At 52.8% G+C, this 19,211-nt stretch overlaps 1 protein-coding gene across 6 annotated transcripts in view; it reads left to right on the forward strand.

Annotated features, from left to right (window-relative positions):
- Nucleotides 1-19,211, forward strand: part of RPTOR (regulatory associated protein of MTOR complex 1) — a 344,118-nt gene that overhangs the window by 284,074 nt on the left and 40,833 nt on the right. For all 6 annotated transcript variants that reach the window (XM_059998020.1, XM_059998021.1, XM_059998025.1 and 3 more), the window contains 7 exons: nt 5,290-5,364; nt 8,360-8,425; nt 8,933-9,124; nt 9,462-9,602; nt 14,970-15,087; nt 15,963-16,103; nt 16,389-16,547. In XM_059998020.1, coding sequence (XP_059854003.1) covers nt 5,290-5,364; nt 8,360-8,425; nt 8,933-9,124; nt 9,462-9,602; nt 14,970-15,087; nt 15,963-16,103; nt 16,389-16,547 — 892 coding nt within the window. The remainder of the gene's footprint in view (nt 1-5,289; nt 5,365-8,359; nt 8,426-8,932; nt 9,125-9,461; nt 9,603-14,969; nt 15,088-15,962; nt 16,104-16,388; nt 16,548-19,211) is intronic.

The following is a 19,211-nucleotide window of genomic DNA, read 5'->3' on the forward strand; positions in this document are numbered from 1 at the left end:
CTGTCCCTCTGCTGGTTTGTCTGATGTTTTTCTCATTGTTAGTCTGGGCTTGTGGATTTGGGGGAGGGAGACCACAGAGGGAAAGTGCCCTTCTCATCACATCCCATCAGGCATCAGGGTCCATACTCTCAACATGACTCCTCACTGTGGCTGGGCTCTTGGTCACCTGGTTGAGGTGTCCCTTGGTCACCTGGCTGAGGTGTGTCTGTCAGGTGACACTGCTGGGAAGTTCCTCTTTCTCCCCTTTCCATCCTGTTCTCTTTGGGGTGCCATCACTGTGATGCGCTGAGTTTTTTGGTTTTTTTTTTTTTTTGCATGACCTGCTTTATGTCTGTTGTTGACCACTGTTCCTTTATTCACCTTCATGATCTGTTTAAAAACTGAATCTCATTTTTTAATAAATTTATTTATTTGTTTTTATTTATTTTTGGCTGCACTGGGTCTTCGTTGCTGTGCGTGGGCTTTCTCTCTTTTCAGCAAGCAGGGGCTACTCTTCCTTGTGGTGTTCAGGCTTCTCATGGTGGTGGCTTCTCTCGTTGCGGAGCACGGGCTCTAGGCGCACAGGCTTCAGTAGTTGTGGCACATGAGCTCAGTAGTTGTGGCTCGCAGGCTCTAGGGCGCAGGCTCAATAGTTTCGGCACACGGGTTTAGTTGCTCCATGGCATGTGGGATCTTCCCAGACCAGGGCTGGAACCCGCATCCCTAGCATTGGCACGCAGATTCTTAAGCCACCAGAGAAGTCCCATGAATCTCATTCTTTTAATTTCTTTTATTTATTATTCATTGAGTCTGATTTTATAAGGCTTAGTATTGGAATTGTTTTGTTTTGCATTTCTGGGACTTTCTAATATTCCTTCTCTCAGTTTGCCCCCTATTGAGCCAACTGTCCAGCTGTCCCATCTTGCAACTACCTGCAAATGGACAAAGGGACTGATTCGCTATCACCACGAACTGTCTTGTCAGTCACACAGTGTTGAGTGGCAGCCAGGCCTGGCTTCCTGTGAAACTCCCACCCAAAGTCTGCCTTGCTGTGGGCACTTCCCACCTCCTCATTTTAATGTAAATAACTTAATTGCATTGATGGTCCATTTAATTTCTAAACTATAGGTTTTAGAACACAAAACAAAATCACAGCGTTGGAGAACACAGTTTGCAGAGACCCATGTTTACCCAGAAGCTGTAGTCAGCAAGGCTGTGCTGTGTGAGTGATTCCGGGTGTTGTTTTTATTTTTTGGTAAAATAGAACTGTTGTGCAGAATGGCCTCTTCTTAGCCGTCATTCTGGTTAAATGAGGTGGCTGCTTTTCAGAAGTGCTGGGAGTGGGTTTTACTCTGGAGAGAGGTTCAGATCCACCCTCCTGGGGTCCCTGGAAAACTGTGGGCTAGCAAAGCAGAGACCTCACCCCTGCCACGTCCAGACAGGTCTGCCTGTCCCAACACTGGTTTAGCCTCCAGGACCACCCACCTGGGAGGAGGCCAGGCCCTGCTAGACGTGCACATTGATGATGATGACAGGCCAGGTTGCGGCTGGGTATGTATGTGTCTGTCTGGCTGGCTGGCAGGAGGGATGGAGGGAGGCAGTTGTTCAAATGCCTGTACTTGCCAAGAGTGAAGTGAAAAGCTGAAGGAGGATGCAGGAGGCTTTCACCTGCCCTCCCCACACAGGCCACTCGGCCCCACACAGGCAGATTGGACTGGGTGCTGCCAGGGAGGTGACAGATCACACTTTCGCAGGATGAATGGGTGCGGTGACTCAGGCTGCAGGGGACTTCCCGGTGCATCAGTCCGTCACCGAGGGCAATCCAGAGGCTGAAGGGCCGTGTGATTAATTGTCAGGCTGTGCTGACTCACTAGCTCTGCAGTGCTGATTCCATTTGGGATTGGGAGAGGTGGGCAGGGGCTACTCAGCCAGAGACCGTAGCCCACACGACCAGGTCTCGGAAGTTTTATAGAAGGGCAACCACAGTTTGGATGTGTGGAGAATAAATAAGAAACTAGTAAAGAGATTACATATAGCAGTGGAAGAGATTTTTTTAAAAACCCCCATCTAATTTAATATTAATTTTCATTTTGTATCCAGATGTCACATTTTCTACATTTAAGATATGATCATACTGACTCCGCCACCCCTTACAGGGACAGGGGATGGACGAAAGCTTCTCAATCTATACCTTTCTGTAGCATTTTGATTTTGAGCCTTGAAATACATTTACAAATTTTGTTCTGTTTTGGCTGCACCAAGCAGCTTGTGGTATCTTAGTTCCCCGACCAGGGATTGAACCCGGGCCCACGACAGTGAAAGCACCAAGTCCTAACCTCTGGGTCACCAGGGAAGTCCCTGCATTTACAAATTTTAGAACACATACAGAAAAGTAGATGGACGGCATAAAAGCATTCATGTATCCCAGTGATTTTCCCACTGATATCAGTTATTTCAGCATTCACGGTGTCTATTCATTCTGAAGTTTACCTTCAACACAAGAGCATCTGACGAGAATATTTAAAGTAATAAACCATTTGTTGGAAAATGAAAACCTGTACGTATTTAACTACCTTGCTACACTTGGCAAGTGGGAAGGCCGTTGTGCCGAGGCTTTGAAGCGTGCAGAGGGACGTGCGTCTTTAACTGCCTGTGACTGTGCTTTTGGGTTTGTGAAGGACAGTGAGCTCTTGTGAGCAGTGAGCAGAATCCCTGCTCTGGGATTATTTTCTCAGGCGCTACTAGTTTTATGGCCACGTGCCGTTGTTAAAACTCTGGATGTATAAACAGTCCAGCATAGTCCTACATCTGTCTCCAGACGATTCTAATGTTCTGGTAGCAGTGGGTCAAGGTGCACTCCGGTGTCGCTGTCTCTTGTGTGAACCCGGCTTACCTCTCCGGCATCCCTTCCTCATCCTGAGGAGTGAACTCTGCGACCCGAGGACAGGAAACAGGACCCTCCCTCTGTGTGATTTTCTCCATATTCACATCAGAACATGAGTGGCTGCGTCCACTGGCGACACTGCTCAGGACTGCCCTGCCGATTGCGCCTCATTTGATGCATCATGCCTGGTGGTCTGTTGGTCTGTGCTCAGTTTGTGTCTTCCCGCTCCCCAGGAAACAGACTTTATAGTCTGCATTAAGGAGAATGAAGGTGGGCTCTCCCCCACAGCATCCTTTGCCAGAATATTCCGAGGGGGAGCACCTGCCCTCCCCCGGTGAACTTACCCTTGCAGAAGCCAGGGTCTCTGGTCGGACTTGTCCTGGTCTCTGCCCCCTCCTGAGAGGGATCTGCTTGCAAACTGCATCTTCAGCTGCTGCCACAAGGAACTATGTGCTTGCTTCCCCTTCTGCTTTTCTCCTCTTCCTTGCCTCCCTCCCTTTTCCCCATGTTAAAAATATAATTCCATGAAATCCCTGAGACAGAAGCATCAGAGCTGTTGGGTGTGTAGTGGGGGAGGGGCTTGCTTAGGAAACACCATTTCATAGTCGTGCTCTTCCTCGCCTCCCCACTCTTTCTACCCCGGCCTTAATATGTCAAATCTGTAGCTTGATCTGGGGGAAAGCAGACACAAGAGGGGACCCTTGGAAAGCGGCTGTGTGGAGGAGTCTGGGCTGCCAGAGCCCTGCATCTCTCTGGGAGCTTTCCACTGGCCTGTGTGTGCACTGCATCTGTGGCCTGCATTTCTGGGCCTTTGTAGTTTCAAGGACTGTTTTCTCTTCCTTATAAGGAGGTAATTGGCCAAGTCAAGAGGGCAAGCAGGTGCCTGGTGGCCTGTGTCCCAGCATCCTCAGAAGTCAGAGCCCTGCAAGTCCCTGGCTCCCCGGTCGCGGACAGGGCTGGGATGGCTGATGGGGTGATTCTTCTAAACCAGTTCATAAAGGACACCTGCTGAGACCTGAGAGTGAGGATGGACAGGACCAGAGAGCATTATTGTGGTTCCCACCTGCATGGCAGCCTCGTCTAGACAGAGGTCTTTCAACATGGACAAGATAATTGCCGTTTCCGATACTGAAGACGTATTAAAGTTATAGCTTCACATACTCCCACAGGTGCCTCAGCTTCCGAATTAGCAGGATATGACTTAGTGACATGTCGTTTACTCTATGATGAGACATGTGCTATGAGCTTAGCTGTAAATGTGTGGGCCTGGATTTGACTTGTGGAATCTCTGGTTTCAAATCAAAGGACATTGGCTTCATTCTTAGATGCAGGCGCCTAAGCCTTGTCGCTGGACATGGGCACTGCACTACAGGCACCAAATGAGTGCTCCCTCCCAGCCCCTTCTGGACGAGTCTCTGCAGAGGGCATCACGCTGATGCCTTTTAGTCCATTTGTCAAAACCTTCATTCAAAGTGAGGCATCCCTTATGGGAGCGACTTGAAAGCTGCATGCTTTATTGGCTTCCCTGGCTCTTGGGGATTATTATCCTGCTAACCCGAGCCCCTGGTGCCCCTGCTTCCTGACCACCCCCTCCATCTCGCTCAATTACCACTTAAACAGCTGAGTCCAGTCGCCACCTTATTAGTGTATTGATGTGAGGAAGAAACACCTCATTATCAAAGCACCCTGAGAAGTGGGCCAGCGTGGGAGAGAGGGGATCAGGGCTCCGGGCTGCAGTAAACAGCAGGTTCTGTCTGCAAAATCGCCCTGCCCCTGAGAGGGCTTCACACAGGGCGTGCCCCTGAGCCAGCAGTGCCCTGCAGAGGTAGAGATGTATTGCAGTGCATAACTTTCTCCTTTTATTCTCAGAAACTCAGATCTTAAAATTCCGGTTCTCTCTTCTTGAATGGCCTTTTTCCCCTAGAGTGGAGCATGCTGGGGGCTGATGGAATTCAATGTCTCCCTGTGGACACGTTACCCTAAATCACAAAGCAGTTTTTCTGGGTATTGATCCAGGGCACGTCCCAGCTTGAAAGGCGCAAGGAGAGGCACGTGGGCCCCGGGCTGACGCGGGAGGGAGGACGTGTGCGGAGGCTGCAGGATGCAGACGGTCTCCAAAGGAGCCATCCAGCAGCCAGGGCGCCCCCATTCAGCAGGTACCCAGAAGATGGTTTCGAGAACGCCTTGGAGCTGCTGCACTTCTGAGAGTGTGTGAGATGCCAGCCCTTTTCCCACAGCCAAGGAAAAATGTGTCTCCACACAGCCGTCGGAATTATTTTTTCAGATGAAAATTGGACTTGAGAGGAGAAAATGATTAAGGCATAAAATATTCATTGCACATTCGTTTGTTCACACATCCCAAGAAGAAAAAGAAGTCCCTTCCCGGAATTGCACTCACTGTTTCTCCTGTGTCTCTCTCTCCCCAGTCGTGCCAAGCTGACCTGGTGAAGGACAACGGCCACAAGTACTTCCTTTCGGTCTTGGCAGATCCGTACATGCCAGTAAGGACCAGCTCTGGTGACGCGTCTCCCGGGGACTCTGGGGAAGGTTACTCCACGCAGAGGGGCCGGCAGGGTGGCGGGAGGGGGTCCGCTTTCACCCCGGCTCTGCCTCACTCAGACAGTGCCCTTTGCTTCCCGTCATATTATTTCAGTAGCTGCTTCCCTGAGTAAAGAGTTACAGTGAAACTTGACACACAGGCTGTATTTTTGTTTACAGTGAGTCCATTTTCCGAGCACATCTTTGTAGTGAAGTAGAATCCACTCTGCCTCACACCCTGTCAGCCAAGTTAGATCAATGAGTACTTGTACATCCATAATATGGCAGTTCCTTTGCCCAGTGCAGGTTCTGGACATGACAGGAGGCTGTTGCACCTTCTCAATCAGGAAGGAAAGCCGGGGAGGGGGGCGGGAAGGTGGAAAGAAGAGATTGAAAGTTTAAATTTTAAATATATTTTATTGTATTAAGTTGTTTAAAAATTAGTAATCCATAAATAGCATATAGAATAACTTCCTATAAGTGTTTTTTTAATTAATTTCTATGTTCCCTACCTCTAACTCCTAGCATAGTAAAAAGAACAAAATAGACACCCTAAATAATTACTTAATATAACTTATTTTTATCAGAATGTTTAATTAAGTCTAACAGCTTGTTCACACAGTCGTAGGTGGCTTTGGTTGTGTAAAGGAACTTTTGTGTGTAAATTCAACCTCTAGTTGGTTTTCTGAACTAAATGACAATAATAAAAAAACAAACACATTTTTCAAAATACAGAAAACGTCAAAAACAGGATTGTTATGAAAGGTAAGTAGAACTTGTGTGTTTTAACTGAAGTGTGGTTTTTAAACATTATCATAGGCAGTTAAAGTTTAGACTTTATACAAATGTTGGAAATAATCACTTCCCTGTTCTTCAGGGTAAGATACAAATCAAACAAATAAGACATCTAAGCTGATAAAATGCAGTAAAGTGGTGAGCGAAGCCAGCACAAGTGGGCCCCACTTCAACTACAAACACATTGAAGATTTGAGGACATAGATGTGAAAGAAAGGAAAGGAAATCTCCAAATGCCAAAAACCGATGTCAGAGGAGGGGCACGGTGGGACTCACAGGCAGACCTCACAGTGACCCTGGCGCTCCACGCGCGTGCAGCCTCAAGTCTGCATGGAGGACACTGGCCTGTGGGGCGAGCCGCCCACTCACCAGACAAGGACAAGAAGAGCTGGTCCTGTCTGTCCACGTCTGGACGGAAAGTCAGGAAAGGCCCCCGTGAGAAACAGAAACCCCCCGTTGCGGGGGGAGCCGCCAGCTAAGAGAGGAACATGAAATCTCCAGGGCCTGCCTGGAAGCGGCAAAGGCTGAACCTTTCTGCAGGGACACCTACGAAGCCAGGGTACTGAGACTCATGACAGGAACGCTGGCCTGCTCCTAACCCATGTTCAAGGGACATAAGCAGAGCTGGCATGTAAGAGGGTTGGCTCCCCAAGAATTGAAACTAATAGGATTCTCTGAAAAAGACTGACAATCAATACAAATAAGTATGTTTAAAATTACTGAATAAACAATTTGTTTTAATTACATCCAAAAATAAACTCTTATGTTTCCTCATAAGTACTTTTGTGACTATTATAAAAGAACAATGTATTCTGTCCTTTTTACTCCTCCTCAAAAAATGACCAACTAGAGTCTTTTAACAAATAGGCAGATTTGGGGGGGAAAAAAGAACCTGTAATGAAAGACAGTCACTGTCATTTAAAGCTCCGTAGATGAATTAAACAGCAGAATCGACACAACAGGTAAAGGAATCCGTAGAGAAATCACGTGAGATGAAGCAAAGCGGAGACGTGACGGAGGGGCTGAGAGGGCTCGCTGCATCCAACACAGGCCAGAGGGAGATGGTGGGGGGAGGTGAGGCGGTGGGGGGGACACACGATCCAACTGGTCTAGCGGAGAATTTTCCAGATTTGAGGAAGAAATGAGTTTTCAGGTTTATAAAGCACAATTAGTCTTGAGAAGGTTAAATAAAAACAAATCCCCACAAAGATTTATCGTAATGAAAGTAGAGAATGTCAAAGGCAAGAGGAAAAATCTTGAAAGTAACCAGGACAAAAAGGAAGACTGTTGCAAAGATCTGGACAGCAGTCACCAGAGTAACAGGTGGAAGACTGAGGAGAGGCCCTCACAGCACAGGGGGAACCGTCACCCCGGGACCCTGTGCCTGCCCCGGTGTCAGTCAGGGAGAGGGCGAAGCCAGCACATCTCAGGACCGATGGCTTCCCATGCGCTGACCCCACCCAGGCAGCCAGGAGGACCGCACTTCAGGAGGAGATGGAGCCCAGGGGACAGTAGGATGCAGGAAGCATCGGAAAGCAGACAGCTGCAAACTTGTCATGTATCTAAATCAGCATCGGCTGTAAGAATAAGTAAAAACAGTCACTCACGTGAGGGGCTGACACGTGAGGAGGAGTATTGGGAATCCAAGGGAGACACAGGAAATGACTAACTTTATTCATTCTCTAAAGAATGACTAGGTACCACTAATAGTTAACATAACACTGATCTCTGAGTCAGTAGAGGCACAGAGGAGAGGAGAAAATGAGAATCGATCTGTCCACTAGAAGACCACGAGGAAGGGATAATGAAGCCAAGTTAGGGACTGTGGTCGGTCGTTTTACGACCAGGGTGATTTGCTTCCATAGACTTGGGCAGGACAGGGCGGCCTCTGATGGAGCAGAATCAGAGAGGCCCATGCCCCTCCTGCAGCATCAGACGTCAGGGACCCATCTGTCCTCTGAGAGGCCAACCCAAAACTGTCAGACCCTCTTAAAAGTGCTCTTCCTTTTTGTGGACTCAAAAGACAATAAAGCTGGCTCCCATTACTTTAATTACACACCAAGCATAATCATAAAGATTCTGGAAGGATAACTCTAGTGCTTGGGAGTGATGAGTTTCCACCATGAAAAAAGTGCAAACTAGCAGGTGATTTCTGTTTTCCAGGCTGAGCACAGGACCATGACAGCCTTCATTCTGGCTGTGATCGTTAACAGCTATAACACGGGGCAGGTGAGTGCCACGTCATGTCCCCACCCCTGCAGGGCCTCCCTGTGGATTGCAGAGGCACAGCCCCGAGCTCCAGTATTTGGGGGCCAGCAGAACTGTTCTGAATGTCTGATGAAACAGTGACCTCAGAAGAGGGGGTGTTGCAGGATCTCACCAACCCAAGGGGCTCCATGGGAGGAGTGGGGTCCGGACCCTTTGTTTAGCCAGGGTGAATTGATATTGGTGGGATTTAAAATGAGGAAAATTGAGGGACTTCCCCAGCGGTCCAGTGGTTAAAAATCTGTGCTTCCACTGCAGGAAGCACGGGTTCGATCCCTGGTCCGGGAACTAAGATCCCACATGCCGTGCAGCACAGCCAGAAAAAAAAAAAAAAAATGAGGAAAATTGAGGCCATCTTGCAATGTGATTAAGCAACATTTCCCTGAGAAACGCTGGGAGCTGGGGTCCAGCCCGGCACCCCTCCCTCCTCAGTGGTCAGGGTGATGCCGTGTGTTGCCTGCCTTCTCGCAGGAAGCCTGCCTCCAGGGAAACCTGATCGCCATCTGCCTGGAGCAGCTCAACGATCCCCACCCCCTGCTGCGCCAGTGGGTGGCCATCTGCCTGGGCCGGATCTGGCAGAACTTTGACTCGGCCCGGTGGTGCGGGGTGAGGGACAGCGCTCACGAGAAGCTCTGCAGCCTTCTCTCCGACCCCATCCCTGAGGTGAGTCCACACCCACGGCCACTTCAGGCTAACTGAGGTCAAGGTATGCCTGGAGACCACACAGCCAGAAAGGCCCAACCCCGGCCCCAGACCCGTGCGTCCCCCTCTGTGGGTTCCCCGGTGCCTGGTGTGGTCTCTGATGCCTGCACAGCCTGTCACCTGGCCCCCAGGCGGGGCCGCCACTTACCTCTTGTTTCCCTGCTCCTGCTCGTCTACGCGAGTGGAGCTGGGTCAAGAGGACCGTGGACGAGACCGGGCTGCGTCAGGTCGGCTCCAGGGGCCCCGGCTAGAGCCAAACAGCCGGCCGCTGGGTGACTGCCCCCTGTCCCACCTGCAGGTGCGCTGCGCAGCAGTCTTTGCCCTCGGCACATTTGTGGGCAACTCCGCAGAGAGGACGGACCACTCCACCACCATCGACCACAATGTGGCCATGATGCTGGCCCAGCTCATCAACGACGGCAGCCCCGTGGTCCGGAAGGTGCGTGGCCCCCGCCCCCAGGCAGCACCGAGCGCCTCCAGGCCGGGCTTCCCTGGCACCCAGGTTGAGCCATGACCCTGACCCGACCACAGCAGCAAGCACTCAGTCCCCGCCACACCGGTGTGCATCCTGCTGAGAGCAGGCTTTAAATGTTTGTTTAATTCTCTCCAAAATAGTTTCTTCACCAGATACTTGTGTGTTTGCTTCATTTAAAGGCATTTAACAGGCTGCGTCTTCTGGCAGCTTGTATAATAGGCTCCTTCCTGCCTGGGAGCAACACTTACACACATCAGGAGATTCAAAAGAGCAGTAGCCACCCACAGACAGACGGAAAGGTTTGTTTAGTGTATTCCCCTCCCTGCCCCCATGTTTGTCAGCGCATGAATGGAGCAGTTCTTTGCAGTTGAAACTTTTACTTGTCTGTTTCGATGTAGAAGTACCACAATTTCCGTCCAAGATCTCACACCCCTGTCAAAAGTTGGCCCAGAACGGTCAACCCTCCCCCTCCCCCAGCCAAAAAGGGCCGTGGGGGGGAACCCTAATGTCTGCTGGCCGCATTTTGGGGTGGCCTTGGAGCCCTGCCCTGGGAGCAGAGACTGTTCTAGGACCAGGAGGGCAGCGTCGTTCTGTGTGTGACCTTGAGTCACCTCTCATCACCTAGAGGTGCCGGGCTGCTTCTCGGCATGTCTGAGATCCCTGTGCCAGGGAAGGGAGGTTGGGTTTGTCAGAGGCGGGTGTGGTTTTGAAGGGTATTTGTTTGGAGAGCAGACCCCACTGACTTGGTGGCAGGGACGTTGTCAGAGCAAGTTCACATTAGCCAGGAAGGACTCATTTCATCTTGAGTTCCCTCAGAGGGCCGTGAACCCAGTTGCTAACAGGCCAGGTTATCTAGAGAAATGTTAACAATGTGGAATGATCCTGGAGGTGCCTTTTCACAGCCCTTACTTTTTTATTTTGGGTTCTCATCATTAGCATCTGTCTGAATCTGGCTTCCTTGAGTCAGTCTTCTTTTTCCCGAGTCAAATTGCCTGTATGTGGACGTCAGTGACCAAAGCAGCACATCAGTAGTATCCTGAATTGTCTGTTAAGATTCCTTTTAAAGAAAGGAAAGCTGTGTTTCAGTTCTTTCCCAAAAAAACTTAAAAAGAATGTTAATAAAAATAGAAAGAATGTCCATCTGAGTCTCCAGTATCAGAATGGTCGCTAGGTCATCAGGAACACGGGGACTACCGCCCTCTCGAGCATGTCCCAGGTGCCCTGACGTTCCCAGCCCCAATCCACTGGCTGTCCCTTCCGCAGACACTGGGATGCTCGGGTGTAGCCAGGTCATTCCTGTGGGCACTTGATGTTGGCCTTGCCTGGGGTCAGCACGTCCACAGACAGGGGTGCTGAGAAGAGGCCTGCTTCGCTCGCCCAGCACTCGGGCTCAGCTCACAGCTGCCTCTGCACACCAGGCTCGGCGCGTGGAGCGGCAGGCATCCTGCCTTTGAGAGGTACAGGGTCCAGGTGGAGAGGCAGGCACAGAACCAGGAATTGGACTGAAGCCCTTGTAAATGAGCAGCACCCCAAAGGCCAGCCCAGGTCAGGGGCTCTGGCCCCATAGGGGGAGGAGGGGAGCTCGTGCCTGGGTTGTGAGGGATGGGTAAGGGACGGGGAGAGCAAGTGAGGCAGGAGCATGTGCAGAGGTCCAGGAGCACAAAAGACCATGGTGCGCCCGGGGCTGCCCATCCTGTGTGCGCTGGAGCGTGGAGCTGGCGGGAGGGCAGTGGGGGAGAGTCTGGGAGCGGGCAGGAGCGCACCTTCTGTAACCGTGTTCTCTCAACACATCTGAGCGTCTGCCACGTCCCAGGTCCTGTGTCAGGCCTCGGGACCATCACTGCCTCCAGGGCTTTTACTCTCTAATGGGGAGACGGACAGCAATGCAGGTCTGTTAAATAAGTCAAGGGGGCTATGTTTGCCATGGAAACATGGGCAACACGGAGGTTCAGGGAGACTGAGGCCCTTGGGTTGGAGAGAGGATCCAGGCTTTAATAGGGTGAGTGACACCAGCTCAGAGGCTGAGCCTTCCTTCTCTTCACGGAATCCTAATGCTGTTGGCAGCTTGCTTTTCCCGTCTTTGTCCAGAGCACGTGGTGACAGTTGTGGCACATGGTGCTCTGAGGAACACAGGCCCAGCCTGCTGGCCCAGGAGACCCAGCGTTAGGGCACCTGAGGGTATGAAACAGGACTCGGCCCTGGGCACTGCACTCCACGAGCTGACCTTAGCTAAGGCTTAAGAAGTCCCAGCTGTAACCAACTGCTGGTGTCTCCAGCTCGTGGCAAAATGAGAAGAGTCAGGGTATTGTGGCAGGGTTTCGTAAAGTCACATGTATTCAATGTAAAAAAGATTGCCTTGGGCTTCCCTGGTGGCGCAGTGGTTGAGAGTCCGCCTGCCAATGCAGGGGACACAGGTTCGTGCCCCGGTCCAGGAAGATCCCACATGCCACAGAGCTGCTGGGCCCGTGAGCCATGGACGCTGAGCCTGCGCGTCCGGAACCTGTGCTCCAGAACGGGAGAGGCCACAACAGTGAGAGGCCCGCGTACCGCAAAAAAAAAAAAAAATTGCCTCTGTTGACTCCTGAACGATGAAAGCATCCTTTCCTGGGGGAGGCCATAATGACAGAGATGGAAGGTTTTTGCTTGCTGACCTGTTTAAGGAGTTTACTTGATAAAATCAAGAGTCAGTAAATTCATGTCAACCTCCCAAATTATTTTGAACTTGAGCTTGTCCAGGAAGTACACGATCCAGACTGTCCATCCAGTCAGCAAGCTGCCCACACCTCATCAAGAAGGGCCAGGCCAGGGAAGCAGGTTTGTGACCCCCCCCCCAATCCTGTTGTCACCCCACCGTTCTCAAGGGCTGACCAGTACAGCCCCGCGACCCTTGTCTGCAGCTTACTTGGTGCCGTCTACCTTAGCAAGGAAAGCGGGACACATTTGAATCCTTTATCTCTAGTTTACATTAATTTATTTAGTAACCACAGACACAGAGGAGCAGTACCCGGCATCCTCCTCCCTTAACACACATCTGACTCCAGCCGAAACTGATGAATGGCGTCAGAGGGTGTTTCCCCATTGATGCCCAGGACGTCTCAGGTGGAGGCGACGGGGCAGGATGAGCTGCCAGGGCTGGGGCGCCTTCTCCCGCAGGCGAGCCCAGAGGGCGTCCAGGCGGAGCAGATGTGCTCCCTTCCCCAGAACGCTGCTCTGTCGTCCTGGGAGCTGAGTTTGATGCTCCATGGCCATGGGCCAAAAACAAATGTTAGCCAGTAATTCGTTGTTGAAAACGTGGAGTGGGGATGGCCCTGGGGAAAGACCTGGGAACGCGTGTGGTCCAGCCTTCCAGGCGACCACAGAGGAGCATTAGCCGACTCGCCTCGGGCCATGTGTGTGCCCAGGCGTAATGTCCCTGAATCCTGACGACAACTCACCTAAAAAATCAAACCATTTGTTAAAAATTATAGTGTATCTGAAGGGAAGAGGCTTCATTCATTCAGCAGATACTTATTAAGCGCTGCCAGTGTGCCAGGCCCTAGGTCACCAGGCCTCCAGAACTTGTACTTGGAGATAGGGCAGACCAGGGTGTGATGTGGCAGGTGGTGACCTGCTCCGAAGGAAGGTCGGGAGTGAAGGTAGAGAGTCGGGAGCCCGGGGCGAGGCATCGGCCTTTCCAGGCCGAGGGGGCAGCAGGTGCCAAAGCCCAGAGCGGGAGGCCTGCTTGGTCCGAGTGTGAGCAGGCGGCTGGAGTGTGGAGGTGGCGGGACCACTCTGCCGGGAAAGGGAGTGAGGCTGCTGGCTGGAGGGGCTCGAGTCGCCGTGCTGATCTGCTTCCAAGGTCTGAGAATAACTCGAGCCTCATGCCCGGCCTGCGCCCCAGCCAGACATGCCTGCAGACCTCTGAGGGCTGGAGCCCATGGCTGCCGCCCAGCAGGAGGGGCTTGACCCACGGCTGCTTGATGTGGGCCTTGCACTCAGCCTCCTGTCCTCACAGCTGTCCCTGGATCAAACGGTCTGAGACCTGGGAATCTGCTTCAGGTCCAGCTGAGCCCTTTCACCAGTTCAGAGTGAAGGGAAAACCTGTGCTTTTTGAAGACGGCTCAGGCTTCATCTTCGCTGGGAGGGGCCGGCGGGCAGTCCCTCGACAGCCTGTTACTCAGCGCCTGTTAGACTAGAGGACCCACTGGGTGGGCATCCGGATCGCCAGAGAGAGAGATGGGTCAGGATGATTCAAGGGTCTAACTGAAGCCACCAGAGATTTCTGCTCCTGGCACAAGCCGAGGGTCCCCAGCAAGGGCTGAACAGAAAGGAGTGGGCAGCAGGTCCTGGGCAGGTCGAGCTGGGGTTTGGAGAGCACTTGGTGGACACACATGGTCAGTGGTTGGAAGGGCCAGCCTGGAACTCAGAGATGGGACCTGAAAAGGTAGGTTTGGGAGTAAAACCCACACATGTGCTGGGGAGGCCAAGGAGTGCGTAAGGCTGAGGTGGGAGAGACCCTCTCAGGAGAGAAGGGGGCGGCCGAAGAGAGGACCCGGGGGCCCCATCCGAGCCCAGCTTATCAGCACCTCGGCACAGCTCTCCTGGCCCTGGGGGTCTGGGGGATTCACGGAACAAGAAGGGGCTCTCAGACCTTGGTCTTCTGCTAAGTATTTTTCTAAAAAGTAAAATAAAGTTGTGGAAACCATTTGAATAGTGATGGGAAAAGTAGTGCAAACCGACATCCAGTTTTATTTCCCGTGACTTTTAGGATCTCCAGGTACTCAGGTCATAGCACCAACTGCCCCAAAAGAGGTAAATTGTATTCTTCTCCTTGGACTGAGGCAACTGGCCTGAAGTCATGTAGAACTTTCCTGTTACCCTTTTGGGGGCTGGAAAGGAATCTATCTTTGAAAATTTCACATTTAGTAGAAGAGCGTGCTACACTGTCCGGGGTATCCTGCCTTAATGCCCAGGGTTCAGGTGGCTCTCCACGGTGTTGACCATGGGAAGCCGTGAGGGCTCTTCCCCATCCCGCTCTGGGGTGTCCTCAGCCTGCATCCCTACAAGGCCCCCCTCTCACACCTAGTGGTCAGCAGTCTCTCTGCCGGGTGTCCGGGGCATCCCTCGGAGGCCCTGATCTTGACCACATGGCTTGTTCAGAGGTTTCTGCTCACGCCGGGGGCTCAAGAGTGCTGCGTTGAGGGCGCAGCCCCTGTCTTGGCGCCGAGTGCTGTCTGTCCCACGGCCCCCCACAGTGGCTCAAGCACTCAGCGCCAACATGTACATCTCACTGCTACTCTGAGTTGTCTCCCAGCCCCAAGTCAGTGTCGCTGTCCTTTCTCCTCCTGGCAGGAACTGGTGGTGGCTCTGAGTCACCTTGTCGTTCAATACGAAAGCAATTTCTGCACCGTGGCCCTGCAGTTCATGGAAGAGGAGAAGAACTACCCACTGCCCTCTCCAGCCACCACAGGTACAGCCACCAGGGGTACGGCACTGAGTGGAGCCCATGCGGCTCGCTGGCCCAGGGGACCCTGGTCAGGACTGTCAGCAGGCCCCTCGTTCTGCTAGGTCCTGAGCCCATGTGTCAAGTCAGGGCCACTCAGATATCTGCAATTCCCATCTTCCCAGAATAGAAAGGGCAGGAAAGGGGGCCACACTGACCCTCTGACTGTTTTCTTTCCTTTTTACCCTTTTTGGAAATCAAAGCATGGAAATCTTGGAGGGTACAAAGTGCTGCCATAGGGGCTATAGGAAGGCACATTCTCTTTCTTCCCCTGATGAGTCCTCACGTCAGTGTCACGTCAGGCAGCTGCTCGTCTCACATTTGTCCTTTTTACCGAATTTATATTTCGTCATCTTGAGCTGCCCCCTCCCTCAGACAGCTGTGTCTTCAGGAAAGAGGGCTTGTGATCAGCCATGAGACCATTGCTGCGTTTAGTACATCGGGGAAGGGAGACGGCTGGCGGGCCTGGGCAGGGTGGGATTGGTGAGTGGGAAGGCGGGGGCTGAGCCAGGAGGTGGCCATCCTGGTGCTACCCTGGGCAGCGGCCGCAGGCAAGTCCCAGAGCACCTGGTATGGTTCTTGGAGACCCATGTGGGCCTCTGTAGTTGAACTCTCACAAAACGCCAAGCGTGGGTCATGGTCATCTGCTCCCATGCTCCCTTCACCCCAGTCAGGACCTTGTCCAGCTTTGTACCCCAACATACATGTGTCAGAGACCCTGCTGAGCAGAAGGGCCCTGTTGTAGCGTCACATCATCCAGGTAAAAGCCACTGTCACCTGCCGTCTGGCCGCCTCCCACCTGAGCCCACCATTAACTCTTCTCTCTCCTTCTCTCCTGCCAGAGGGTGGGAGTCTGACCCCCGTGCGGGACAGCCCCTGCACCCCCAGACTGCGCTCCGTGAGCTCCTACGGAAACATCCGCGCCGTCACCACGGCTAGAAGCTTGAACAAATCTTTGCAAAATCTGAGTCTGACAGAAGAATGTAAGACCCCAGAGGCTGGGTGCTCGAGTCGGGTGGTTGTGGGTCATCTTCTGGGACCTTTTATTAGATGTGCCCCTGCCCCCTCCTGCCATCTGCTCGCCTGGGCGTGAGCAGAAGTCGTGGGTCAACCCCCCAGGGTGGCCAGTGATGATCCTGCAGCACCTCTGGGCACAGCCGCTCCTGAGCCCCGCAGCACCCCCCTACCCCGTGCCCAGCAGCCCAGCCCCAGGGGAGGCGGGGGTGGGTGTGCTAACTGACGCTCTGCCCGTGGCGATGCCCCACCAGCCGGCGGCTCGGTGGCCTTCTCCCCTGGGAACCTGAGCACCAGCAGCAGCGCCAGCAGCACCCTGGGCAGCCCCGAGAACGAGGAATACATCCTGTCCTTTGAGACCATCGACAAGATGCGCCGAGTCAGCTCCTACTCCTCCCTCAACTCCCTCATCGGTGAGTCCCACCCCTCCACGTCTCCACCTGTCCCCTCAGCACCCATGGGTTCCCGCCCAAGTGGACGGTGCTGGGACACGCTCAGTGGGAGAGTAAAGTGAACGGGGTAGGAGGAGGTGAGGAGCGTCTTGCTGTGGCAGCAGGAACCCCCCGCCCTTGGTTACTGGTCTGATCCAGGCCATCTGGGCGAGCCGGCCTTGTCGCTTGGAAAGGCTGCAGAACTCCCAGTGCTGCAGAGCAGGGGGGTTCTGCCCCCAGGAGACATTTGGTGTGTCACGGCCAGGGCACAAGGGGGCTCCCAGCATCCAGTAGGCAGAGTGGCCTCCAGTGGTGCCCAGGGTCCCCCAGAGAATGCGTGTACGAGGTCCAAGGTCAGAGCCCTGCTCCAGGGCCGCAGACAGCCCTTCCCTTCTCAAGTTCCCTGGCTGGAACCCCCCATCACCCCCATCCAGGGCCCCCTGTGTGCTTTCGCCTTCAGCCAGTCCAGCAGTTTCACACTTGGCTGCCTGGAAATTGAAATTTGAGTGAAGGGTCAGCGTCGTCTCGTGTTCTGCCTTGAGTGGTGAGCCCCTGGTTCTGCTGCTGGGCTCGCTGAGCAGTGGGAATTCACCGCATGTCCTCGCTGCATGACCAACCATATCGACCCTGTGTCACCGGTAACACACATAGGACTCAACCAGACAGCCCCTCTGCGCTTGTTCTTGGCACCCCGGTGCTTTACCAGGCCTCATCTGAGGCTTTACATAATACTAGGAAATGCTGTAGATGCATAAAAACGTAGACTAATGTGACACACCTCCCCATGTGTGTTTTGTTCCCAATTTAAGGAATTACAGATAGAGTTAAAGCGCCCAGAGCCCCTCCTGGTTCCCTGCTCAGGATCCCTGCACACTTACTCTCTGGCTGTGGATCCCCATGGACTCGCGCCCTTTCCCAGGGTTTAAATGTCATGTGAATGGCGCCACACATCCTGTGTCCTCACTCTGCCCAGAGGGCTGTGTGTCCACACTGGTCACCTGAGTCTTGTTCACACCCTTTCATGATCTGCTGCAATTCACTTGTCCATTCTCCTGTTAACGGACAGTAGCCTTGCTCTGATTTTTCCTTCTTTTCTCATTTTCTTTTTTTTTCTCTTTTTTTTTTTTTTTTTTGCGGTACGCGGGCCTCTCACTGTTGTGGCCTCTCCCGTCACGGAGCGCAGGCTTAGCGGCCATGGCTCACGGGCCCAGCCGCTCCGTGGCATGTGGGATCTTCCCGGACCGTGGCACGAACCTGCGTCCCCTGCATCGGCAGGCAGACTCTCAACCACTGCGCCACCAGGGAAGCCCTTTTCTCATTTTTTAAAAAGCAAATTCAGGATTTGGCCCCAGCTCCACCTCCTGCCCTCCCCCTTGTACCTGGCAGTGCTGGGCTCCTGGGTTCCTTGGCTCCTCCCCTTGGCTTCAGGGTTCCGCCTCCAGACACCTCACAGGCTGCTCCTCAGTCCAATCACAGTCCTGCTCCAGAGTCACCTTAAAAGAAGTCTTCCAGGCTCCTCCCACCCCAATCCAGAATAGCCTTCTGCAGTCGCTCTGAGTCTCTCCCTCTCTGTTTGCTTTTGTCCTGAGAACTTTTCCCCAGCAGACTTATGATGCAGGATCTCATTTATTCAGCTCGGTTCTATCTCTGCTCAGCGGGTCAGAGCCACGAGTGCAGGAACTTTGTCCTGTCTCCTGCCACAGACCCCCACACCCCGTGCCTGGTACACAGCAGGCACCCCCATAATGTGCACGGGTGTGGGCCGCAGCAGACACACTGCAGCCTGACACATGTGGGGTCTGACAGCTCCACGTGGAGGGAGATTGACCACAAAGGGCTCTGTTCCAAGGAGGACAAGCTCCCGTGGCCCTGCTCACTCCTGTTCTGGTCAGGCTACCCCGTCTGATGTGAGCGAACCGACTCCTCGTGGTCTTAATTTATATGTCCCTCGATTATGATGAGGTTGAGCTCACGTGTTCATTGGACTCCTGTGTTCCCACTCCTGCAATCATTTACAGTATTAGTTACCCTCCTATTTCGTTGGTACTATTTTTCATTAACATTCAGTTCTTGGTTGTTTGCTTGTTTCCATGATAATCCCTCTACCTTAGAGCTCACACTCTCTTGGCATCACGTGACAGTGTTAGATATTTCTGACTTGCCGTTTTTGTGATCTGAAGGGGGAGGGCAGTCTAAACGTGCTTGCCAGCGGTACCCATGAGCCTCAAGACTGGCCCTCTGTTGGCCCTAGAAAGGACTCAGGACTCTCATTCCACAAGACGAGTCTGTCTGGGGCCCATAAAGGTCTGAATGGACTGTAGAGTCCAGAGCTGGTCACCATGCCCCACCCCCAGCAGTACGACCCAGAAAGGGGGATCTTTTTGTCCTTGGCCCTGGATTGGGGATGTAAGGGGTGAAGAATCGGTGTTTCTTTGACGCCACATGAGATTGCAGGGTACAGCCCGCACCTCCCACCCCTGCCGCCTTCCATGTCCTCCAGGGACTTGAGAGCCACGTCACTGATTCCTTCCTTCACACAAAACCTGACTCCTGAACATTTTTTTACTGGAGAAAACTGAATTTTATCTGTATGTGGTTCATATCTTTGAAAACTTCAGTGGGAAAGTTTCACAATGAGCCGGAGCT

This window comes from Delphinus delphis, chromosome 19, assembly GCF_949987515.2.
Source record: "Delphinus delphis chromosome 19, mDelDel1.2, whole genome shotgun sequence".
NCBI classification, from domain to species: domain Eukaryota; kingdom Metazoa; phylum Chordata; class Mammalia; order Artiodactyla; family Delphinidae; genus Delphinus; species Delphinus delphis.